The sequence below is a fragment of the Corvus cornix genome, chromosome 2 (assembly GCF_000738735.6).
Source record: "Corvus cornix cornix isolate S_Up_H32 chromosome 2, ASM73873v5, whole genome shotgun sequence".
Taxonomy (NCBI): domain Eukaryota; kingdom Metazoa; phylum Chordata; class Aves; order Passeriformes; family Corvidae; genus Corvus; species Corvus cornix.
In genome coordinates, this window is record NC_046333.1 from 119,200,074 (window position 1) to 119,225,811 (window position 25,738).

The following is a 25,738-nucleotide window of genomic DNA, read 5'->3' on the forward strand; positions in this document are numbered from 1 at the left end:
AGAGGGCTTTTCCAGCCTAATTGATTCTGTGATCCTGTGATTCTGTGACTGGAAGCACCTGTCCATAAGCCACGGCCGCAGGGTCCCGTGGCAGAGCAGCTGAGGCGCGGTGACGCCGCAGCGGCGGCCGCGGACCCGAAGGTCTGTGGGGAGCCACAGCTCCCTCTGGCGGGCCGCCGCAAACGGGACTACATCTCCCGGCGGGCATTGCGCCCGCCCCGCCCCCAAGGGCCCGGCCGTTCCGGTGCGCTGACCCGGCGGAGCTTTGCCGCGCTCCCGGAGCAGCGGCGGCGCTGGTTGCACGTGGAGCCGCCGCCATGGCGGCCGTGAGGGTGGAGGCGGTGCTGGCGGCCGCCGAGGAGCAGGAGGCGGAGAAGCGGCGAAGCATCACCGTGGAAAAGGAGCTGGAGCTGGAGTACGACCTGGGCAACTTGCTGGCGGTGGACCGCAACCCCCCGCCAGCGGCGGCGCTGCGCGGGGCCGGCCCGCGGCGGGAGGCGCTGCTGCGGGCGCTGGCCCGCGACAACACGCAGCTGCTCGTGTCCCGGCTCTGGGAGCTGCCGGCCGAGCGCGCCGGCGGCGCCGGGGGCCCGCTAGTAGCACAGCTGCCCGAGCCCACGTTCCGCCTGCCGCGAGAGAAGCCGCCGCCGAAGCCGCGGCCGCCGACGCGCTGGGAGCAGTTCGCGCGGCTGAAGGGTATCCGCCGCAAGAAGAAAACCTCGTTGGTGTGGGACGAGCAGGCCAAGGAGTGGCGGCGGCGCTGGGGCTACCGGCGGGCGGGTGGAGACCCGTCCCGCGCCTGGCTGGCGGAGGTGCCTGCGGGCGCCGACCCCGAGGAGGACCAGTTCGCCCGGCTGCGGCGGGAGAAGCGGGAGCGGGTGGCGCGCAACGAGCTGAACCGGCTGCGCAACCTGGCCCGAGCCCACCGCGCCGGGAGCGCCGTGCCCGCCGCGCCCCTGCACCCCACGGGCCACCAGGACCGCGACGAGCTGCGCCGGGTCGCCCGCGTCGCCCGCGTCTCCACCGCCTCGCTCGGCCGCTTCCAGCCGCGGCTGCCGAAGGAGTCGGCGGAGCCGCCCTCTCGCAGCGGCGGCAAGAAGCGCCGGTTCGAGCCGCTGTTGGGCAACCTGGCGGCCGAGCGCAGCCGGCAGCTGGAGCTGCTGCGGGACATGGGCAGCAAGAAGCCGGTGCTCGACATCACCCGCGCCGTCAACAAGCAGCTGCGGCAGGAGGAAGCCGAGGCGGCCGCCGCCAACAAGGGCAAGAAGCAGTCGAAGCGGGGCAAGCGCGGCCGCCGGCAGCAGCGGCCTGGGCGCAGCGGCAAGAAGAGCGGAGCCCGGCGGCAGCCACAGCAGCAGAAACCTGCGGGCGGGGGCACCGGCGGGGGCAGGAGAAAGAAGGCGTGAGGGACCGTGTGCAGCATGGGCTGGGGATGCCCACCGAGGCGTGGGAAGGGACTGTTGCTGCCAGCCTCCTGCCCCGTGCTCTATTCACACACGTATCTGTCAATAAATGCGTTCTGGCCTTTATAAAATACCCTGCGTTTGGCTCTTAGCTAGTAGACAAGGAGAGCTGTGCTCTCCATCCAGGGGAAATTGGTGTCCTGTGAAGGGGGTCGGGAGCCCCGGTTCCCCCCAGGCTGGCAGTTTCACAGTGACTTGTTTCACAGGTAATGTTGCTTCACAGTTGGCCTGCAGCATTTTCGCCAGGACAAAAGCTGAGCAAAGCTGTCCCATTTTCAGGTAGCTGGGCTGGGGGTGGACCGCAGACGTGACCTGGAGTTTTGATGACTAGCAGCCACAGATCCAGTTGAAGGATGTGGCTGCTGCTCTCTGCCTTGGGCAAGTGGCCTGACGGTGGAGCTCGTGCTCTGTAAGCCAACTTCTGCCGCTCAGCTCTCTGGTATTCAGGTTCAGTTACAAAAGGAACGTGGAAATTTACTGTATGGATTTCTTGCAGGGCCTAAGAAATTGTACAGGTTTTCTAAAGCATTTTATTGATTAAAAAATAAAGTCAATAAAGACCAGGCATTGAATTCAGCAGAAAAGTGTTTGTATTGTAAGGGTTAAAACCTAAATTTCTTCTAGTAACAGTAATCCATCATTTTATAGAAATATTCTTACAGTGTTTACCAAGCAGCTTGAGAGCAGGTAGTAGAAATTCTCTCAGACTTCTGCCCATTACTCTTTTGAACTTTGTAGTGTCACATATACTCTTGAAATAGAAAAAAAAAATCTGCTGTCTCAATGTGTGGCTTAGATACAGGAAAGATGCTGTTCCCTGGTAAGAAAGTTAGTAAAACAAGTTTTAGCAATCTCAATTAAATTAGGTTTTCAAACTTTGATGTTTTTGAGTGGTTAATGATACTGTAATGCCTCACTGCAAGTGAGTTTTTGAAAAAGCTAGGTGACTTTAGCAGTTCTCCTGTCTCATTCTGTAGCACTTCAGTTAGGGTGGTAGCTTCAGTAAAAAGCATCAGAAATCAAATCCTCTGTGAAGGGAGATCCTCTGAAGGCAGAAGGGGTCTATATACACCTTGGAGCTTGGATGGCATTGATGGACTTACCAGTGCACAGCCTATGGCCTTGCATAAGGTGTGTTCTTTGCCTCTCTGATGCTTCTTGCCCATGTGCTGAGCAGTCTGCAGCACTGCAGGCTGCTTTGGACTTGTCAGTGGCAGGAATGGTCTTGTGGAGACAACCCTGTGTTATCAACCCTTCAGTGTAAGTATCAAGGCAAAGCAGGGGCAACAAACACTTGGACAGGTGGAAAAGGTTACATAGAGGCATTCCAGACCTCTGATCTTCCAGGCATTTCCATAGGGCACATCTTGTATGTGCTTGGCCCGAGAGAAGGGTTCTTTTCCTGTATGCATAGACACCTGATAAGAATTCTGTGCTGCTTACAAGGCTATTGGTCAACTTCCTCCACCAAAATCCTGTGGAATTTGTTCATTTCCAGCAGCAATGTGGTCACCTGAGCAGACGTGCAGGTGTTCCTGTGGTGTTGCCACTTCCTGGCTCTCACAAGTGGGTAAAGGTTTTGCAGCTTCATGTGGGGGCCTGAGCAGGCCACTAACCTGCTTTCCCAAGCTCAGCACCTTGCAAAATCATGACTTTTAGGCTCATCTGATCTGCTCATAGAATCATTGAATGGTGTGGGTTGGAAGGGGCCTTGAAGATCATCTAGTAAGACCTAAGAGTATGCAAAGGCAAAATACTTACATCTGTTACAATGATGCTTTTTTTTCAGAATTCAGTTGTTCCATTGCTTAATACTGGTATACTACTCTGCTGACAGCTAAGCAGCATAGCTTACAGCATCGTAAAAATTTGGTTATAAAATTTTGATCCATCCTGCACTGTAATTTACCATAATTTCACAGAATCACATAATTGTTATGGTTGGAAGAGACCTCTGGAGATCATCTCATCCAAGCCCCCTGCCAAGGCAGGGTCATCTAGAGCAGGTGGGTTTTGAATGTCTCCAGAGAGGGAGCTGGGCAGCCTGTTCCAGTGCTCTGCCACCCTCGATGTGAAGAAATTCTTCCCCACGTTCTTGTGTTTCAGTTTATGGCTATTCCTCCTCATCCTGTTGCTGGGCACCACTAAAAAGAATCGGAAAAGTATTTCACTTAATTTTAAACTGCCCCATGCTCTGGACCATGGCTTTTTTATTATTATTTTCACTCTTCATTACTTCCCATATTTTTCTGTGACAAATACTATGATACACACTCAGTCCTAATTAGGTTTTAGTCGCTCTTACTGGCATTCTGTGCTGTGTGTTTTAGCAACCAGGTTTTGCTTGCCTTAAAACAGGCGTGAGCGGGGTTTTGCCAACGCTAGGACCCTGGGCTGGGGGTGCTCTCTGCGGACACTTCTCCCCTCACCCGTGCGAGTCCCTGTTTGGGTCCCCCGTGTGTCGGGAGCTGTCCCGGGAGGAGGCGCTGCCGCCTGCCCGGCCCCGTCCCTGTCCCGGGCCCCGTCCCCAGATCCGGGCGATGGCGGCGGGGCGGGCGCGGGTGTCCCGCCTGCTGCGGCAGCTGGAGCGGGCAGCGTGAGTGCGGCGGGACGGGGCGCGGGGGTGCCTCCCGGGGGTCCTTCCGGGGTTCCCTCCCGGGGTCCCTCCCGGGGGTCCCTCCCGGGGCCGGCGCGGGCCGGGGCCGCGGCTGGAAAGCGAAAAGCGGCGGCCGCTCCGCCCCCTGCGGAGTTCTCCCGTGCCCGCTCCCGGCGGGCTCAGCTGCAGGCCCTCGCAGTGGGTGCTTACAGGAGACTTTTAGGACGTAGTCGTTCGTCTGCTTTAGTTTTCCCCTTTTAACCATACTTTTTTTTTTAATTATTTTTAACATTTTAACTAGTTGTCGGTGCCCGAGCCATGGCCACACTTATTCCCAAGGTAAGACTTAATGTGTGTCTCCCAAATAACTCTGTAGGAGACCATGGCCCTGCAGAGGGCCGTATGTGTCCATGTAACCTGGGCAGAGGGTGCAGGTAACAGTGGGAAGGAACAATCTAAAGAAGGTAAACAGCCTGTTACTTTGCAACTGTAAGGTGGTAGTGGTTGTTGCTGGAGAGAGTCACTGTTCCCACATAAACCACAGTTACTGCCTCCTGTCCCCTCCCTCCCCATACCGTGGGGCAAGCTGATCTGAACTTGGCTCTGGCTGTCATCACCTGAACTATCTCAACTTTAGATCTGCTTTTGGATACACATCTTTTACATTAGAAAAGAAACAGGAAGCGATATGGATAAAAAGTAGCTTTTCACGAAGGTCTGTGTTGGCCTGGACAATAAAATCTCCATAGGCTTTTAATACAGTCGGTCCCAAGAACACAGCTCACTTAGGCCAGGATTGTGGACTATGAGCAGGGGAGCTGCGCTGAGTAACCCAAGTCACCCTGGGAGGTGTCTCTGTTTGCCTGGACTGTAGTGAGGCTAGAAGAATAACTATCTGTCAGCCTCCAGATAGTTGCTCAGTCTTCAGATCCACTAAAAATTAGTGGTTTGGGCATCAGTAATATGTAACTCTAAATAGTGTGGTTTCATATGCTTAAAACACTTCTTAAAGAATTGGCATTGTCATTTTACATATGGAAAAGCTATTTATATGTTCAGATACTGGTTTTGCCCAAGACCATCGCACAGCAAAACAGTAGTGCAGTTGAGAAATAGAATCTCATTCTTTTGCTTGTCTGCTTGATGGCCTACTCAAGTCAATCCAAGCTAAGCTCTTGCTAAGCAGAAGCCTGAGTTAAGAGCCCTCTCTGAAGGTTTTAGGCAGCAATAGAGTCTATAGTGTAGCAAGATGATATCAGTTCAGTAAATCTCTGAATAGTGGGAATAGGTTGAACAGTGACTATAGCTGGAAAAAAAAAGTTCTTTGCGTTTCCTGACAGTGTTTGAGGAAATAGTGCAATTTTTGAACTCAGTAAAATTCACCCTGAAAGTTAAGTTTGGTTCAAGAATGTAACAGCAGGGCGTCTATTATACTATCAGAAAACAAGAGAGTAAATGGTTTGGACATGTCCTTAGCCTGTCAAATTAATGACTGAAAGTACAGCAGACTCCAGCTCCAGAGGTCAAACATGTACAGCCTGGCAAGAGGTGGCAATGAAAGAGCTGATAGCAGCTGGCCTGTGCTTGAATAGAAAGTACATAAAGGATTTTAATACATCTATCTGTTACTGTTGTGGGTCAGTGCTTCAGTGCACCCCAGAGTGTTTGCAAGACTCATTATCATGGCTTCACTCATTGGATCAGAATCCAAATTGCGTATTTTCAATTAATATAGCAGGCGTAAGGCATGACTTCAGCAGGAAGAGCAGAATGCTTCGCCTGATCTTTTCTTGAAGAAGAATGGGCAATTCCAGTTGATGTAGTTTGTTTCACTCTGTGGCAAAATCAGGATATGCCGGAAATTGAGTTTTGTGATAATTCATGCAAAAATGACATGGCAGAGAGAGGTTGTTACTGAAATACTGTCCTTATAAATATCTTTTCTTCTAAGTAAAGTTAATAGTAACACACTGATTCGTATTTATTATTAGCAGTGCATGCAGTAATTTTCTAGCAAGTAATTCAAGTTCAGGAATAGGCAGAAGTAAAAGGAAGGGTAAACACCTGTTAGTATTGCTGCCATGCATACAGAAGTTGTTCCCTATCCAGGTGGATATAGAGGATGTCTCATGAATTTGTCTTAAATGTTCTGAAGGTTATCATGTAACCCCTACACATTTCTAGCACCTCTCAGCTTGTATGTAGCAGCTGTACGTATGCTCAGTTCTACTTACTGTGTGCCGTTCTGGTCTTTGTGGACTGCAAACAAACTCTCATGCAACCTTCCTGCTAATTTATTCAGTTTTTATAAGCAATACCTAATTCTTGAAAGAACTTGAAAAAACTTACTTGTTTTGTTGGGTTATATGAGTGAGATCAAGTACTTGGATCATTTAGTCTCATAAACAACAAAGGATGACATGGTTAACTGCTATCCAGACAAGCTGAGATGACCTGTGCAAATATATTAGTGATTCTAAAAGCAAGGGAATCTGTCAACTCTTGAGCTGAGAAACAGATTTAAATCACTTTTTTTCCCCTAATTCTACTGTTTTATTTCCATTCCAGCCCCTGAACAGCCCACCCTGGGGAATACAGACTATGCATTTGAGGTAGATTTAATAATAAAATATATTTCCTTTAAAAGTCGTATAAACAATACTTCTTGACAAATACAGCATTTTAAAAATATTTACATTATTAAATATTTATATTTCACTTCGAATGAGTAGGGCCAGATGCCATTTTTGTCGAGAAAAAAAATGTTCTTTTTTTTTTGTAGATGGCCATTTCGAACATCCGATATGGAGAAGGAGTCACAAAGGAGATTGGCATGGTAAGCTGCCATGGTATAAGTCCATCACTGGTGAAAAGTTATTTTCTCAAGGGCTGCCAGTGCTATCAATCCACTTAATAAAGGAATATGGTGTGTCTGAATCTCCACTGCTTTGCAGTTATGTGTGGTCCTATGTATCAGTGTAAAAAAAGGTTGGAACATACTGTTGGTTAAAGAGCAGAGTCATGGTGCATCAGTGCTGCTGTGGTATGAGTACCTGAAATGCAGCTCAGGGGTAACTGGGTCATTGATCATTTGCTAGAATTATGCAACCATATTTTTCTCTGACAGGGAATTTAATTCAGAAAGTTTTCAGTCCTGGTGACTCACTAGGATTTTCTCAAGATCACTTTAATCTCTCTAGTGCTCATTAAAATAAATCAGAGACTTTCTATTAAATTATCTAGATATTCATTCAGCTCTCAGTTTGCCCTGTGTAAGTGTAAAATTTTTGTTTCAGCAGTGTGAGATGGTTCACCTGAGTACATTGTTCCAGTATACTCTTATCTCTGGGTTTTTTCATTTATCATTTTTCCTCCTTTCTTGGAATTTCTAGCATTAATAGATCTCTTTTTTATTTGCAAATTTGTAAAGTAAGATTATAGTCAGACAGTAAATGAATTACACAGAACCTGTCTTTAAACAGCACGAGAATTATTTATACATATTATATAGCTATTGTGACAATTAATTTAGCTAAAGTTAGGAAATAGTATTATTTTTCTTCCTTTTGCCACCTCATTTTGATTTTTCGTCAATAAATTAATAGTATTACATTTTCAAAATTTTAATGCTGTGCTTTGGTAGGCAGTTAGTGGAGACAACCTGTGAAAAGGCCTTTTTTATTCTCATGGGAACTGAGGGAAAAATATTTTTTAAAGTATTTTACATTTTACTGTAGTTTCAAGTGGTTACATTTGGTTCAGCAACTTCATTTTTCTCTATCGTAAGACTCCAACTATATAAATTTGGTAACTTTAAACCTTATTCTGCTTTCTGTATTCTACATGTGTATGGTTAATGCTCTTTTTCTTCAGCTGATACGGTTTTAAAAATTTTACAATAACCAACTATTTTTAAGTCAGAGTTCTATTATTATCAAATGGTTTGGTTGATTTGGATTAGTGTTTAGATAGTGAAGTGTTTGATTTTATACCAGTTGTTTGGTTTTTTGATTCGTTATTGTAGGACCTGCAGAATCTTGGTGCTAGAAGAGTTTGTTTGATGACAGATAAAAACCTCTCCAAACTCCCTCCTGTAAATGCAGTATTGAATTCCTTGGCAAAATATGGTATAAACTTTCAAATGTATGATAATGTCCGTGTGGAGCCAACAGACCAAAGGTACAATTTACTTCTGATAGTGCACTTCTCCAAGTAGTGCCTAGGCCTTTACAGGATTCCATATGGCTGTTTAAACACCTCCTTGTGGCCTGCATGCTGGTCTTAATAGTTTCCCTGTGTACTGGTTTCATCCTGACTAATTGGAAAATCTTTCTTGGGTTCCAAGTTTCCTGGATGCCATTCAATTTGCTAAAAAAGGAGAGTTCGATGCCTATGTTGCTGTTGGAGGTGGGTCTGTAATGGACACCTGTAAAGCTGCCAACCTGTATGCAGCCAGCCCTTCATCAGAATTCCTGGATTATGTCAACGCTCCTATCGGGAAAGGGAAGCCTGTCACTGTGCCCCTCAAGCCACTTATTGCAGGTAAAGCATGAGGAGGGCGTGTGGAGAGTTGGGGCCAGGGGAAGGTGAGTCATTCTACACTCTGATATTTCTACTGAAATCAGTTTACCCTGACTGTTTCAGCTTCCTTTGGGCTTACTTCCCCTCTGGTTGTATTCAGCAGCAATTTTGCTATTTACTCCAGTGGAGGTAAAATCAGAGGTTTTGTCATTACTTTGTCTTGTTTAGCTCAGTTAGACTACTGAGAAAAGAGGTCAAAGTAGCGTTTCCCTTTGATCTGCTGGCTTTGGATCAGGGATACCTCCAAGATTTCCTGGGTCTTGTATTTTTGGTGGTGTTACTATTGTGGTTTTATTATTTATTTTGCAATATTGTATATTGCTTATTATTTGTTGTTATCCCCATTCTTCCTTTTAAGTTCCTACAACATCTGGCACTGGAAGTGAAACCACTGGTGTTGCCATTTTTGACTTCAAAGAACTAAAAGTTAAAACCGGTGAGGTTTTGGTGTTTTGTTTTGGGATTTCTTTGTTTGTTTAGTGGGGTTTTTTGTATGTTATTCAAGACAATTGCTTTTTCAATGTCTTTGTTATTTCCCTGCCTTGAAAGGAAAGGATACTGCATGTCATTTCAGGTGTCATTTTGTTTGATTCAACTGCCACAGGCAAATTTTAAAAGCTCAAAGGTTTCCTTCTTGAATTAAATTTATAGCATATTAACATAATGAAATACCTATGTAATACAGTGGATTATAGTTGGAAGTCAAAACAGGAAACTAAAATCTTTCAAGTCCTTAAATGGCAGAAAATGTTAATTACAAAGGAAATTTCTACTTATATTCAGAGTCAACCAACTGTTCCTTATTTCCTCTGTCTTTTTCTTTCTACTTTTAAGACTTCTGTTTCTTTGTTGTATAATTGCAACCAAATGTTCCTTTTCCTGACTTTGGAAACATCAGGCCTGGGATGCTGTGCAAGTGAGGGACACTGTCTTCCTTTAGCCTTTTCATCCCTGGCAAATAAAGATTAAGGCTAAAATGTCATCTTGATCTTCATAACTGTTTTAAGGTTTTGCTTCTAAACATGTGGATTTTATGTGCCACACAGTCTGTGGAACTTGGGACCCAGATGGGTGTGCTAAAGAGGTTTGACAATAGCTCAAGAGTTTTCTAGTCTATACGTAGTCAGTCAGTCTGTCTCTGTCTCTCTCAAAGCTACATCTGTGCTCCCTTAACCAAAATGCAAGGACATGGTTACTACAGATGCTGAAGACAGCAATTGGCAATAGCAATTGATTGTAGATACAAACCAGTTTTGCCCTCTGACTGTCCACAGACATTTTGCAAGGCTGCTCAGGGAGGGTTGCAAATGGAGAGAGAACATTGTCTGGTATAATCCACATCAGGCAAAAGTCTCAAATCATATAACTTTGTTAGAGAGACTTCATCATCAGTAAGCCTTACATTCACAGATACTCTATCCTCCCTTCTCTCTCTTTGCTTTTATGTTCATAGTTTCAAATATATTTTCCCTCCTTATTGTCATCTTTGGAACATTAAGCTTATCTTGTCCTATTTTGTTGCAAAAAATCTTTAACTGATTTTCCTCCCTTTACACATTGCAGGTATTGCTTCAAGAGCCATTAAGCCAACACTGGGTATCATTGATCCTTTACACACACTGTCTATGCCTGAACGAATAGTAGCCAACAGTGGCTTTGATGTGCTTTGGTGAGTTTTCTGTGTAGGCTGCCACTTGAGTTTATTTAAGTTTTGTATTTTTACTAAAATGATTGTAGAAAAAACATATTTTGAGAGCAGAAAAGGCTGATCTTTTTTTCTCTGTTTGCTGTTCTTGTTAAGCTGAGCTCTCTCATGCTTTCCTCTTTCTCAGTTCCACTGCCTCCCTCAGAATGTACGGAAATAAGTCCTGCATTTGCAGAAATGTGAGTGTTTTTGCTGTGCACCGGAGAAACTGTTTGCTTCCAGAATAGCTGTTGTCAGGGAAGAGAGTCCAGGTGTTCCTTTTTAAGAGATCATGGGGATAGATGATTAATCACAACTGTAATAGCATTTATCATGTATCACAGACATGGCAGAGAACAAGAATTTTCTAGCAAAAGCCATGATGTGTCAATAAAAATTTGTAAAAGCTAGTGAGATGCTGGCAGGTCTTCACCCAGCTATGGTCATCTTTGTAACCAATCTCAGGTTTCTTTTCACTTGGCACAAAATTTTCTTCATCTTTAATCTACAGCTTAACTGCACAAAATGCATTGACATTTCTATTTGGAGAGTCAGAGCTTACTTTGCTTCTGGGTGCTATGTATATTAAAGTAATAGATGTGTAATGAAACTGCGGTTTCTCAAGCTTGGCGAAGGACCCTGGACTGCAATGTCTGTAAAGGAAAAAAGGCATTTGTTCATCAATGAAAATGAGTTGTCTGTAGTTTTGTTCACCTAAATGGAGCCATGTAGGCAGTGCCCCTTCTTTATGTAGTTGGATTCATGAGTATCTGGGAGATGAGACTATTGGCATTTCCACTTAGCTTAAATATCATACCCATAATTTTTTCAAGATCAGTACTTCTGAAAGAAAAGTACCTTATGAAGCTTCCAGTGCTAAAGCATCTTATGGTTCCTGTCCTACACAAAGGAAATGCACTCATTGCACACGTACAGTCGTCTTTAGTGAAAAACAGCACAGGTGCCAGTGCATCCAGCCAGGCTTTTAGCATGGTGTGAGCTGATAGAGAGGGAGTGTGTTGAGACTGCCTTCTGTGTGTTTGTTGGAGAGGGAAGTGCTCTGGAGATGCCCACCCAGCATTCTTCCAGTTGTCTGTGAGATTGTATTTCTTGTTTCAGCAACTGTTGAACACTAGAAATAAGTAAGGACCTGCATTCAAAGGACAGCAGGGCAGTAAAATGGAGCTCCCCCCCTTAAATAATGGATTCCTTATCTTTCTGTTAGCCATGCCCTGGAATCATACACCGCCCTCCCTTACAACGAGCGCAGTCCCTGCCCTTCCAATCCCATTAACCGCCCAGCCTACCAAGGCAGCAACCCCGTCAGCGATGTCTGGGCTCTTCACGCTCTGCGTATCGTCGCTAAGTATTTGAAAAGGTAACCCCTTTAACAGCCATCTCCCATGCACTGTGTTCAGTCTTCAGTGCCCAAAAAGGGATGCTTACAAGGATGTAAGTTTTAGGCTAGAATAAGGCAAGCTGCAACAGTAAGCTTTCATTTTCTACCCTGGATCTTTCTTAAATAAAGCAAAGTATTTTTCAAATAAAATTTAAAGTAAAATTGGGATTAGTAGTTTGTCTTGAGGAGGTAGCTTTATAATTCCTCTGTGAATCTATTTTAGAAGATCTCAGTTAAAGGTATTTCAAGCTGTTCAGTTAATATGGGAACAGCATTTCATATTTTTTCAAGAATGTCCTTTCTATGACAGTATAAGGGGAAAATGTAACAAACTGAATAAAATACTGCTGATGTTATTTCTGTGGAAATTAAGATACACATCCATCAAGAAGGTAATGACATGCACTTATGAATGTGCAAAATTTTGCATTTATTGCAAACCTGTTCATTCTTAGGAGAGCTTCAGTTTAGAATAGATATTGACTTAGCTTAGGAGTTGGTTTTGATCCCTGTCAATAAAGTTTTAGCTTCTTTACGGCTTTTGCATACCATGCACACTTCTATTAAAGATCAATGTGGGGGTTTTTTTGTAGAAGACTTTCCACAGTACCTAGCAAGTCAAAATAGTTGGGTTTTGTTCCTTTGAAATCTATTCATGAGACTTTTTCTCCTTTTTGTCAAACTACACAAGGAGCCTGAGGCATAGGAAGGCAAGGCATCCTGTCTTCTTCCCACACAGGTGGTAGAGTCTAGAGCACCACCAAATGAGATGGTGAGAAAACTGCAGTGATCCTGGAGCCATACACAGGATTACCAAAGCTCCTAAGTAGAAGTTTTTAATTCACCACTGAGGTGAATATGGTTAAATTCACTCTATTCACTTGTTTTTTTGAAAAGTGAAAGGAAGCTTGCCCTTCACTGAACCAGTATGATCTACTTAAGTGATCCAGATGCAGGATTGCTCTTTTACCAAAGTGGGACTTGATTCCATTTCCAGCATGTTTATCCCAGTTTATCATTAAGATTTGTTCTATATCTGTCCATAAAGAAGCCCCCTCTTCCTTCTCCCTCCTGAATCACCAGTCTGTTTGTGATTTCATTGGTACCATTTGCCTCCATGGTGCACAGAGCCATCAGAAACCCTGAAGACCGTGAAGCAAGAGCCAACATGCACCTGGCAAGTGCTTTTGCTGGTATTGGCTTTGGCAATGCTGGTGTTCATCTCTGGTGAGTACAGAGAAATAGTAACCCCATCTGAGGTCAGCTTATAGCTAGTGTTTGTTTCAGATTGTCAAAGATGTTGTTGCCTTTGTTGTTGAATGTATACTAAGGGATTGTTGCCTGGCCTGTGATGCTGAAGGACCTGTGTGTTGTGACAAACTGATGGGCTCTTGGCATTTATGTGTATAAGGATTGTGTATTCTCCAAGGGTTGTGATACTCAAAACCAGTCACGTCAAAATTACGAAACACAGCCTTCTTTGCCTTCCTTGGTAGTAAAAACAAGAGTAAAAAAAGTCAACGGCATTTAAAATGTTAAATTTCCTGCCAGCTGTTCCACAGTGAGGCAGCAATGATGTAATCCTGAGTTTTTCCTGAATTGATGCAATAATCTGGAAGTTTGTCTGTGGGGTAGACAATCAGCAACCTTAAATGAGCTGTAATTAATATTGCAAGGCAATATAGCTTCATTTGGATGAAAATCTCAAAGAAGCAAAGCCTAAAAGTGAATTGTGTGCAGAAGTTATTAGCAATCATTCTCTTCAGAGACCTTCCTTTCATTCCTTTTCTTTGAGCAAGTCTACTCTTTTAATTATACCTTAAAATTAAAGTTTATTTTTCTCAGGCAGTGTGAACCCATAGGTATGCAGATTGTGATATTTTTGGCATATCTGTATGACTTCAAGAACTGACCATCTTTCAGTCCAGTCACTGAAGTAATATAACTTCACACTCACAAAGTAAGGAGGTACTGTTTTTTACAGCTAGGTCCCTGAGGTGCAGAGGGATGAGGGTTGTCTGTACCTTATATCCACACCATTCCTCTCAATACCTTCTGAGTATCTTTACTGAAGAGACTTGCATACTGAAAACTGACCACACAAGGGACTGAACACAAATTTTCCAAATACTGGTAGAGCTGCCCTAACCACTCTCTCTCTGCTCTTTGTTCCAGCCATGGAATGTCTTACCCTATTTCTGGTTTGGTGAAAACTTATAAACCAAAGGATTATAATGTGGATCACTCTTTAGTGGTAAAACTTGTTTATTTTGGGGTTTTTATTATACATTTCAATTATCTGTTATCTGTCATTAATGAGCATTAAAGTCCATTGAAGTTAAAAGTACATGTCCTGTTGAAGTGTCTAATTCTTTTTTTCTTTTTTTTTTTCCCCCAGCCACATGGCCTTTCTGTGGTGCTGACATCCCCAGCAGTGTTTGCTTTCACAGCACAGATACATCCTGAGCGGCATTTAGAAGCTGCAGAGATTCTAGGTAGGAATCTCTATAGGTACAGTTCTCATGTACAGTTCTCATGTACAAATGGAATTCTTTCCAAAATGACATTCCAAAAAATGTATGCAAGCAATTGTCATTGGTTGTTGGGAGGAGTTTAAGTTTGAAAAACAAGATTCTGGTGTTACATGTAATGCAAATTAGATAGAATAATGCTGAATTTTGATATTGAATGTTGTGATTAGAGGAGTAACCTGGAGAAATCTGATTCTTGCCAGAAAACTGGACAGCTGAAACTAACTGGAGGTCTGTTACAAATCAAACAAGAGTAGCTGTGATTGACACAACTCTTGGTGCTTTATGGAGAGTAGTTACCATAAAGTGAGCTAGTACTCGGGCATTTGTTAGCTAAAGGAAGGATTTTTCCTAACAAATTCCCTGCTGTGACAATGAATTAGAACAGTGATATTCTGAATCACTCCTGCTCTTTTTCCATGGCACACAACTGTGGGTTTTGGTCTTTCTAATGTAGGCCTAAGGTTGTTTGTAGGCGTTGGAATTTCTCAGTGGCTGATGTCAAGGGAAAGCTTTTCTGGAGTAGCTCTTCTGTGGACACACATGTAATGACTAAGAAGAGATTAATGAACAAAGTGGCCTTTTCTGCTTTTTAGCAGAATAAAAGTGAATGCTGCAAGCTGACAGCTTATTTAAAGGTTATTTTCTCATACAGTGCCTTGTTATGTGTGCAACCCATCACCAAAGGGTGTCCTAAGAGAAAGGATAGCTTTTTATTGCACCCCCAGCATGACTATGTGTAATAAACCAGCTTTCAGTGATGTAATCTCAGCTAGCTGTGACAGCATGGCTCTGCAGTGACCTAATTTATTTACATGTAAGGTCAGGGTTTCTGTCAACACTAGGTTCTGTGTCGTAGCTAAACTGCTGCTAATACCCATGCTGGCTAAGGAGCAGTCACAGTCACGTGCACAGCAGTGCAGGGAGTGAAGAAAAAGTGGTTAGGCAAACTCTCCTGGTATTTGGGAAATTTGTGTTCAGTCCCTTGTATGGTCAGCCTTCTGTATGCAAGTCACAGCAATCCAGTCACATGTATGACTTGCTTGTGTAAGTAATCTGAAAGCATTGGGGATTTCAAGAAAGAGTGTGACTTTTATATAGACAATGAAAATATTACAGTATTTTAAAGAGGGTGTAAAACAACATGGTCAGAAAAACTACATTGGGTGAAAGTTCTGTTTATTTCATAAACAGTCTGTGAGGTTGTTCAGGCTTCCTCTAAAGTATGCTGTCCTGCCTATGGCCAAAACCGAAACACAAACCTAGCTGGAATCATATACTAAGCGAATAAATGTCTGTGTTCCTACAGCAATAACACACAACTAAAATTAGATGAAGAAAATGTGTCTGGATAACTGGTCAGCACAGCATATCAAAAAATTTCAGCTCTGGCTCTTGATTTTAAAACAAAAGACTGAAAAGCAGTTCCTTTAAGTTTTGTGGTACTAACTGCTGCCATAAATTCTGTCTCTAAAAGTTCTGTTAATTTTCTCAGTAGAAATTATAACTACGTCATTGTGTGCCTTGCTGTAAAGAGACTCTGCTGAAAACATGTCACGTGGAACTGAATTTATTAATTCCCATCTGGGGTGTTTACTTCTGAGTCCAGTCCAGAGTCCAACTGACTACAGTAGCTGATTCAAATCTGTCATGTTGCCAAATGCAATGACTAAGAAGGTATTTTATGACATGAAGCAGATTACTAAATAGTTATGTTGTGTGTATGTACAGCTGTGAATTTGGGTACAGCCAGAAAAAGCTTAATACCTCCCTGGGTGGATTCTAATACAGTTGAAATAGGTGTACATGTGGCCAGAAATTTTCTAAGTGCAATCAAAGACTGATGTATCTTTTAGGTTGAATGAAAAGAAAGTACTAGAACTATAGCAATATTTTAAAACTGCCGATCACATTTACTGTCGTGTTTTACCCTCCTCCCTTTTCCTTTTACTTTAATATCTGAAGATAGGGTTTATGTTCTAGTTACCCCTTCACAGCAAAACCCACGATAAACTCAGACTTCATGGCACAGTCCCAATAGCACAAGACTTTGTACAAGACTGTCATATCTTATTCATCAGTTTCTCCCAGACATTATTTGCTACATTACTGCCAGTCTTATCTGAGTATCTGAGCTCTTCAAGTGAGCTTGTAGGTCTCCTGTTCACTTAACTCCCTTTGAATGTTACACTGAGCTGCATGAGGATCACAGGAAATATTTTGCCTGTAGCTATGTATTGCTCTTACTCATCTCTCAGTAAGGCACTTGGACCTAACATAGTTCTGGCGTAACATCATTGAGGTTACACGGAGAACCAATTTAGCTCGGGTTACTTTGAAAGAAATCATATGGAGGAACTTGGTTCTCCTGTCTGGACATACTTTTATTATTACTTTTAACTAAGTCCTGAACATTCATTGAAGAAGGGGACACCAGCTATTCTGTAAGAAATATTTGTAATCTTTCATTTTATATTGATGTTTTCATTACTGTTCAGTATATGTTTCAAAGAGAGCAGTTCCTTCTCGTCAGTTCTACAGTACCCTGCAGAAGTCAGCGCAAATTCAAACAGCAATAAATTTAGAATTTACTCAACCCCCTGAACAGCTGCCCTGCCGTCTCCTGCCTTTTCAGCCTGCATGCTGTGGTCCTCTCTGTGAATGTGTAATTGAACAGAGCAGTCCTCTAGATGTCAGCAAACTCAAGGCCTTAAAATTAAGTTAGCATTTGGCACACTGTCCGTACAAATAAATACCACTGACGTTCATGCATTAGCTTCTTTCCTCCCAACAGTTAGTCAGACTGAAAAGTGCTTCTCCCTGTAAGCACAGAGGGAAAGGAAGTTAACCTCATGTGGCAGTTAGTCTTTTTGGCAGCAGTTAGCCTGCTTCTGATCTTGTTGTATTTCACCTTTCACAAACTATTCCAACTGTAAAATGAAGACTGATTCTTCTTTTTACTTCATGTTGCTTTTAGGGCAGTGGCTGTTATGTATGGATATGTATTCAGCTGATATTATGATTAAATTAAGTCCAGGACAGGCTTCCTCTGCTCTCTCCACCCTACAGTCAAGGCATTATGTCTTATTTTAGGAGCTGACATCCGCACTGCCAGAATCAAAGATGCGGGGCTTATTTTGGCAGACACACTCCGGAAATTCCTATTTGATCTGAATGTTGATGATGGCTTAGCTGCAATTGGTTATTCCAAAGCAGACATCCCTGCATTAGTCAAAGGCACTCTGCCTCAGGTAAGACAGAGAGCAAAACAGTTTTTCTTGTCAAATAAAATAGAACAGATTTGGGCAAAAGCAGAAGTGCTTCTTTTCAAGCAAGTTTTATTTCTATTCCTACATGAAAACTATTTAAATTGAGAAAATTATAGATAGTCAACTGTATTTTGTTTCACTCCACAGTTTAGGTTTTTCTTTTCAGTGGTATGGAGTGCATGCTGCAGTTTTCACATGGATTCAGAAAAAAAGGGCTAAGTGTTTGGCTAAGGAGGTTTTTTTAATGTTACAGTTTTTAAAAAGAGGATGTTTTTCATAGGCCTTTGATCTTTGTAGTAGATACTGTTTTTTCATAACTACCTCTCTTAATTATGTATGCAGGTGGTCTATAGATAAAGCCTTAATACTGAGTGCTATCTGGTAAGAATGACCAAACTCACTTTGCATTAAACTTTCCATATTGAGAAGTTGCATTTTTCTTCGCAGATGGCTTTTTTGTTCCATTGACCCCCATCAGAATTTGAAATAAGGTCCCCTGGGATGATATAGATTAAACTTGTAATACCCTTTATTGTTTCAGTGCTTACAAAGACACTGCAAAGAGCAACACACCACTCTTAAAGCAAAATCCGGTGTCTTCCTTATAAAAAGACAGTTTTATTCAAATACTATGGACCTAGTATTTGTTTTCCACCAAGTTGCAAGTGAAATATATACCATGGAGAAAGTGAAAATTTTGTAGGCCAAAAGATATTCACTTTTTACAGGAGATTCTGTATAGTTCTTCTCATTCATTAATCTCAGAGCAACTCAGAGCAGTTACATTAACAGCAAATATTAATGTTCCTGTTTTATACCTGAGAAAGTGACACAAAGGTGCAACTCTTTAGGATCACACACAACAGAGTAGTGGCAAAGCCAGGAAGAAAACTAAGGTCTTTGAGCACCCATCAAGCAGGTTATGCATGTACATTGTTATGGGGCATTTGGAGGGCTTTTTTTGATAAACATGTTTCTTTAAAACAATCACTGAATGTAAGTTTTGCATAGCTGGGGGAGGGTTCTTCACCAAAAGATGTTGAAGGGTTTTTCTGTCATCTTATGGCATCGGTGATTAATTGTACTGTGTAAAATGAGATGACCTAATAATTTCTCAACCCTTATTTTTTCATATCAGATGTAACATGATGAAAACGTATCAGTGTTCCATAATAGTCTGTTAATAACCACAGGGTTAATCCATACAGTTTATATTTTTGTATCATTTCTTTACCTTTCATCTTGCAGTAAGTTTGCTTTGTAATATAACAATGGCCCGTTCACATCAGCAAAGCAGTGTGGTGCAGTGGTGATAGCACTAAGAAGTTTGCAAAGTATATTCCATGCTCTGAAGTGCAGACTGCAGGGAAAAAAGTAATCTGACTGTTGGGATTTGGGGTGGGAGCTCTCTTGGGACAGACATCTATGCTTGAAGTTAAAAGAGAGTTTTATTTTCCTTCCTAAGTGAGTCTATTGAAATTGATCTTATTTACAGACAGCAGTGATTCTAGCAAAGAAGATGCTGTCTCATGGTTCAAGGTGGCTGGCCCTGTGGTGGTGTTTGAGAGGAGATGGGGGCACTGAAAATGAGAGATGGTGGAAGGGCTGTTCTCTGTCACCCACCCCCTGCAGATGTCCCGGAGGCAGCTACAATGGGGCTGAGCCAGAATGATGAGTCCGGAGCTGCTCGGTTTGGCATGAGACCAGAATGCACTGAGTCAGACTGAGGGAGCCTGGGCCTTGCTGTCTGGGCACCAGCAAATATCAGCAGCCTTGTGCAGAGGTGGTGCTGGTGCCTCTGTGTCGAGGCATACGGGAGGAGCATCCATTTGCAGCCTTCTGTCGATAGAGCTGGGAAATGCTCCAGTCTGTCAGGCTGTCAGGCTGGCTGTCTCCTGTCACCCAGTGTGATTTTACAGATAACCCTGGACATCTCAGTGCGCAGAGCTGCAAAACTGGCTTTGGCCCAGAGTGTCTTAATATAAGCCTGATGAATTTATGAATACTTGAGCACTGTGTTATTATATTACGCATATTATGAGTCTGAAAAAGCAACACACTTTTGCCCTAGTGCTATTTGAATTTTCCATTTGGTTTCAAAACTGCATAGAAGAATCTTAGTCTTCTCTTTGGCTGGATCTCTTTGTGTAGCAGCACTGGTCAGGGATGGGGGAAGAGGTACCATTTGATTGCTACTTATGCACCAGTAGAGCTTGTTCTGTAGGTAAAATTATGCACGCAGAGCTGCACTTTTCAGACTCCTCACAAGCCATGCTAACCATGATTATGAACTGTGAATACCTCACAGCTGGCTTCCTCACCGTGCTAGACCACTTTTTCACGTTGATTTTGCAGTGTGGTGGCCTCGCTTGCTGTATAACCACATCCAGCATGCCCACAAATCGCATCCCGCAGGCTGGGGGGAAGTGCAGCGGCTGCAGCCTTGTGCTGCAGCGTCACCCTGGGCAGTGGGGTGTGCTCTGCTCCCAAGGGGCTCCACTGAGCCTCCCGCCCAGGCAGGGCACTGGGGGAGTCCCTTCCTCTGCATCCCACCCTGTGCCTGAGGCAAGGACCTTGGCAAATGATACCCACTGTCTGACATGTGAAAAAAGGGGCGAAACTTTAAAGCTGGAGGGCAGCATCTTCCACAAGGGAGATGTTGGAACAGGTTGCAGCAGAAGAAACTCTCTCTTGCCAAAACACACCTCATCTAAAGATAATGTGTTCCTAGTGTAGGCCTGGACTTTGCAGACATTTCTAACTCTCCCCAGTATTTTAATAAATGTTAAAATCATTGGTTGTTGAAAACATGAAAGTTCTAGTCATAACCAGTATGAGTACACTGATGTTAGGCCCTTTCAGCTGAATGTTTCTGCAGTAACTGGGTACCTACACTAACACAGCTCCTCATCCTCAGTAGCACGGAGCTTTTCCAAATTGCAGCCCTACCTTTGTGGTTATTTTGTCAAGCAGAGCAATGAAGCACATACCTGAGTTTCATTTCAGTCAGTGGGGCTTTAGCACCTGAAAATTCTGTTGAATCAGTGTCCAAATGAAGACTGACCACAACTACTTTGTGTTCTGACTCAGAGGTGTGGGGCTGTTTATTAAGCAGTTTCATACTGTCCCTTGCTGTGTTTCTTTTTCAGAGTCTAACTTACAAGTGCTGTTTATTCTCCCCATTTACAGCAGCTCCTGGGCCTTGAGAGATGTTGTATTTTGAAAGTCTTGGTCCCTAAAACTCTAACTCCTAGTTCAATGCTGGCAAATGAATTTTAAAATGGACTATATTCCCAGGATAATGTCCTCTAGTGTACTGACATCTGCGATGGAGAAGGCCCAGGTTTGCAGTGCTTGACTCTGCAACTGAACAGCATTCTGATCTTGCTTCTGTGTATTTAATTCTAGGAAATTTTAGCTAATATGGTCTTGAAGTACTGTACAGTTGATGATGCTTCAGCCTTAATTACTTGATTACTTCTTTGCAAAACCTTGTTATTCTCTGTGAAGGATGTTAGTATAGAGACACATAGTTCAGCTACTGTTTGATTAATTTTATTGGTATCCATGTATAATCCAGTTTTTCTTTCATCTTGCAGGAGAGAGTGACCAAACTATCACCACGTCCCCAAACAGAAGAAGACTTATCTGCTCTCTTTGAGGCTTCCATGAAACTTTATTAGCTTAAACATTTTGTTCTGGAAAGTGTGGTCTATTCTAACACAGAGAGAGTTCTCATAGATATGGGACTGAACTTGTTTAGAGCATGGAAGAATTTGGGTACCTTTGACTTCTGTTCCATTGTACACTGCCAAAAAGTCACGTAATTCATCTTTAACTAAACAGTGCTTTGAAGTGAGGACTTGACTGTGGTTTCTTGCTTGCTGAGTAGTCAGTGGTATTGACTTGCATAAAAGTTGGAGCAGATTTCTTGCATTACTGAAGGCTTTTTTGTGCTTTAGAGGTGGTCAAAGGTGGAAAAAGGTTTTAAGGGATATTTCAAACCATTTTGCAAATTATGCTTCTATTTAAATTATCCATTATTTTGTTTTAAAAAGTCATGCTAGTGAAGAAATAATGAAGGTCATAGTTAGGGAGGGGAAGTTCCCTGCAGAAAATGTTAGCTTACTGTATTCTGTTCTGCTTTATCATCTTTTTACCATCTGGCTTTGCTAAGAAGGCTGTTGAACTGGGGCACTTTTTCATTGTTTGGTTAAGAAAAATCTACACACTTCTTAGCTGTTTGGAAAAGGCTGCTTGAAAATTTGCTTTGGGTTAAAATTCTGACATATTTTGTCATATATTTATCTTTCCTCTTATAATCTCTAGAATTGTCATGTATTTATCTTTCCTTTTATGGTTGATATGAGGTGTTCATCAGAGGAGCAAAACTGGAGTAAAGCATCATCACATACTCAACAGGAACCATATAACAGCAAGACAGCATCCATCAGGATCATTCTGTCTCTCTGGAGGCAACATCTCCCTTTTCCTGTTGTGTTCTGTGGAAGGAAGCACTCAACTGTATCTCTCTTTGCTGTGAATCAATTGCTTCTGCTGAGCTCCTGCAGGTGCTGTCCCTCAGAGTGCAGTCACCAGCTTGAGGAAGTGGCTGTGTGCTGTGGTTCAATATTAAAAAGTGGTGGTGAAGCATTTGGCTGCACAATGCCCCACGGGGAGCAGTGATTAAGTGTGGGAATGAGCGTGCACCTTCTGAGCAGTCAACCAGCTGGTTGACTGTCAACTGAGAAAGGGAAGTGGGGAAGGGAGAGAGGAAACTAAAATTTTAATACTGTTTTCCTGCATTTAAAAAGTTCACGTGGTTGTGTACACAGTTTGTTTAAATCGGATTCTGCTTCATGTTGAACTCTGTCAGCATCTGATTCATGCAGCTACCACAGCACAAGACAAATGAGAGAAGAGCCCCGTGATTTCTGGTGTGCATATTTCTTTCTGCTGGGGAGGGAGCACTTTTCAGTCATGCTGTTGAAGTAGAAAGCTCTATGCTTACACCTTTGCATTTGTGTATTTGCCTGATCAAACTAGTGCTGTCCTAGAATCTGAGGACAGAGTGTACTGGATATTGATACTGAATCTGTTTCAGTGCTGTAAAAATAGGTGGATGGATACTCGTTGAAGACTGGTTATTTTTAGCATCAGAATGGGTTTGGTGGCCATAAGACTGCACTGCCACTGTGTGGTACACATGTGATTTCCAAGGTCCTTCTGAACCTTTCCCTCTGCTGAAATTGCCCACAAATATCTCTATCATGAAGCCTGATGTTGTAATAGCAAGGGATTCGCTTTATTATATTGTGCAAAGCTGCCATGTTTGGAAAAAAACCTTTTTGTCAAAACCTTTTATCAAACCCAGTTGTTCACAGTCAGTCTGGATGAGGCTCTGAACAACTCGATCTAGTGGAAGGTGTCCTTGCCCATTGCAGGGAGGGTAGAACTAGATGATCTTTAAGGTCCCTTCCAGCCCAAACCATCCTATGGTTCTATATAAACTTTTGGCCTGTTTTGTCTTTCCACTTCTGTCTTTATCCAGTCTGTAGTAGCAGTACAGATTCAAGAAGAGACAATGTTTTTGTCCAGGAGCCTAATTCATGGCAGTCATGCTGTGTTGGGGGGAATATACTTTCTGGGGAACTGAGCAGCATGTGATTTCATCACTGCAGCAAAGTACTTTGATGGGCTAGTTAGGGAGGTAGGATAACTTCTTCCAGCACACTTTTTATCTGCCTTTTATGCCAGTATGGCAGTTATTGGCAGGCTGCATTTTCAACTGCCAGAACCTCACACTTAACTTCCTGTACCTGGTAACCTGCAGCTCCTGATTGTTTTTAAAATACCCCCTTTGATGCCCATATTTTGCAGATGAGACAAAGGGGGTTATGTAATACCTAACCTAACCTAAGCAGATGGTGCTGTAAGAAGGGCCATTTCTGTTTTCCACACCTCTTTGGCAGCATCAAGGTCTTCAACTGGCTTAAATTTGTTGTGAAATCTCTCTCAAGAGACATCAGCTACATGTAAAAATCTCTCTCACGGACATCAGTCTCCACTGCCAATTATTAGTTACGTGTAGAGATTTTCTGAGGAAGAACCAAGGGAGCTCAAGTTGCCCCAGAATGCTGTCTTTCAAATAGTGACAGGGTGCCACACCCTGGCTCCTGGGCAGTGGTTGTTTTATTCCCAGATACGTAGGATTTTTCACATATTATTTTACTCAATTAGTCTGTACTGGTATTTCTGTGGGGAGCTGGGGTAACACGGTAATTGTGTGTGCCCAGTGGTGATTGGGCATGTGTGTGAAATCTGGGAGGCTTGTTCTTGTGGCCCCTGTTACTGCTCTGTTACTCAAACCCTCTGTGATAGTAACCCCTCTGTTACTTTAGATGATGCTGAAATGCAAATAACAAAAATAAACCTAAGCTTGTTTGAAAGTGTTTGAGAGCAGCATTTAACTCTGTATTCTCTGAAGTCTGCACAGGTAAATACAACCTAAAACCTGGCCCATGTGATTACTCACTCAATCCATCTACATTGCTTAGATTAGCTTTGGGGAGCAAGTATGAGGAAGTGCATATGAAGTGCTGGTGAAAATAGTTTACCAGCAGGTATAGTTTTATTTGGAGTACCAAATGGAAAACCCACTCACTTCACAAGGTAGAGCCTGCAGGATTGCTGCTTGGGATTTATAGATCTGTGACCAGCTGGTACATTAGTTTGTCCATCCCCTAATTTCCCTTGCCTTTTCCCATACCGGTGCTGATTTTCTCAGCAGTTAAAAAGAGAATGAAGCAAAAAACAGTGTAACTAACATGCCTAAATCTTAAAAAACTCTCACCATCATCCTGTGTGAATAAACTTGGAAGAAACTACAGGTAAGTTAGTGTGTATGCTCATTTCTGTTGCACTGTCTTGTGCCATGGCTGTCATCTTCTATCTTGTGGTTGGCTTTGCATCTCCCTGAGACCTGAAAAAATGGATGAAAAAGAGCAATGGTTAAGGGACACAGCCAAGCTCTGTCTAGACCCTTTCCATAACCCCTGAGTAAATCTGCTTAAGCATCACTGTGCTCCAGGACACGTGCAGTGTGCCTTGGATTCAACAGCTCCATCCGAACAAATCCATCACTGCATTGAGCGTGTCTGTGCAGAGGGGACAAGGGCATCCTGATGAAACGCAGCAGAAAGCCTAAAGGAAGGGTCTCCATTTTTCCTCAGACCATCCCTGCGTGCTTCCTAAATAAAAATGAACTTAATTTAAATCCAAGCACCAGCTAGAGAATGCAGAAAGTGATGCCACCATTTTCCTGATATCTCCAGCAGCCATAACTCACACAGCATTGTGCAAGCTGCTTGTCTCTGCTGCAGTGTCATCCCTGAGCGGTGAGAAGAGGGTCTTCCATACCTTCCCACCCCTGCTAATCCTGCCTCAAGATCTGATTTAATCTTTGACATAACACCCAGACACCTATAGAAGAAGAGGTTCCTCTGAGCAGTGCTATGACAAGACTGTCAGTGACCGAATTTGCAGAGGTCTCAGCTCTCTTTGCACATGCATATTCTTCAACCTTTCTGTTTACCTGCAGTGTACATGTGAGGAATCGCACAGGGTCAGTTTATCATAAAATGTTTAGTGCATAATTTTTAGATGTAGTGGTCCATGAGAATAAGCAGAAGCTTCTACGGTTTGCTCTGAATTTCTCAATGAAAGTGAGACCAAAAAAAAAGCCCCACACCTGGGTTATCATTAAGAAGGCTACAGTTCCCTTAGATGCAAAATTTTTGAATGCAATTTTATACTTTGCCAGTTCTAGTCTTCCATTAACCCACTGAAATGCCATTCAGATTCCTTTTTTCTCCATAGTACTGAAAAAACTACCACAAGTGAGTTGGTAGAAAATGTCCAAACAAAAAATAAGAGGGAGAACCATTTGACACAGCTCAATGGAATGTTAATCAGGTCCTTAAGTTAACCACTTTCCTAGTAATAAGAGAGGGGGATGAAAAAAATACTTTCAGTCTTTGATTTCTATTGAAAAATTACATGTACCCCATTTTCAGAGAACTCTTAAGTGCAACAAATGGCAGCAGATATTTTCCTTATTTCTCTGAACATGAGAATTAAAAGGGAAAATTAATTTACATCCATGTGGTGGCATAGTGAAGTGAAAGCAGAGGAAATGTGACTTGTATCTTTTGGA

General features: G+C 42.9%; 2 protein-coding genes across 2 annotated transcripts; both read left to right on the plus strand.

Moving 5' to 3' along the window:
- Positions 1-247: 247 nt before the first annotated feature.
- RRS1 (ribosome biogenesis regulator 1 homolog) lies at positions 248-2,039 on the plus strand. Its single transcript, XM_039550076.1, has one exon. The coding sequence runs from the start codon at positions 318-320 to the stop codon at positions 1,404-1,406; it is 1,089 nt and encodes a 362-aa protein (XP_039406010.1). The 5' UTR covers positions 248-317; the 3' UTR covers positions 1,407-2,039.
- A 1,920-nt stretch (positions 2,040-3,959) lies between these two features.
- Positions 3,960-23,975, plus strand: ADHFE1 (alcohol dehydrogenase iron containing 1). Its single transcript, XM_039549632.1, has 14 exons — positions 3,960-4,059; positions 4,361-4,398; positions 6,628-6,671; positions 6,842-6,895; positions 8,084-8,238; positions 8,405-8,601; positions 8,999-9,076; positions 10,204-10,309; positions 11,550-11,702; positions 12,852-12,950; positions 13,899-13,977; positions 14,122-14,218; positions 17,348-17,505; positions 21,123-23,975. Exons 1-14 carry the CDS (start codon positions 4,004-4,006, stop codon positions 21,204-21,206), a joined length of 1,398 nt encoding a protein of 465 aa, XP_039405566.1. The 5' UTR covers positions 3,960-4,003; the 3' UTR covers positions 21,207-23,975.
- The last annotated feature ends 1,763 nt before the right edge of the window (positions 23,976-25,738 follow it).

What these genes read in the sequence shown, in the direction of transcription:
- RRS1 (XM_039550076.1), top strand. Translation starts at nt 318, where the DNA reads ATGGCGGCCGTGAGGGTGGAGGCGGTGCTGGCGGCCGCCGAGGAGCAG.
- ADHFE1 (XM_039549632.1), top strand. Translation starts at nt 4,004, where the DNA reads ATGGCGGCGGGGCGGGCGCGGGTGTCCCGCCTGCTGCGGCAGCTGGAG. An exon ending in TGGCCACACTTATTCCCAAG is followed by an intron (nt 4,399 to 6,627) that starts GTAAGACTTAAT and finishes TTTCCATTCCAG; the next exon opens with CCCCTGAACAGCCCACCCTG. An exon ending in TCACAAAGGAGATTGGCATG is followed by an intron (nt 6,896 to 8,083) that starts GTAAGCTGCCAT and finishes TCGTTATTGTAG; the next exon opens with GACCTGCAGAATCTTGGTGC.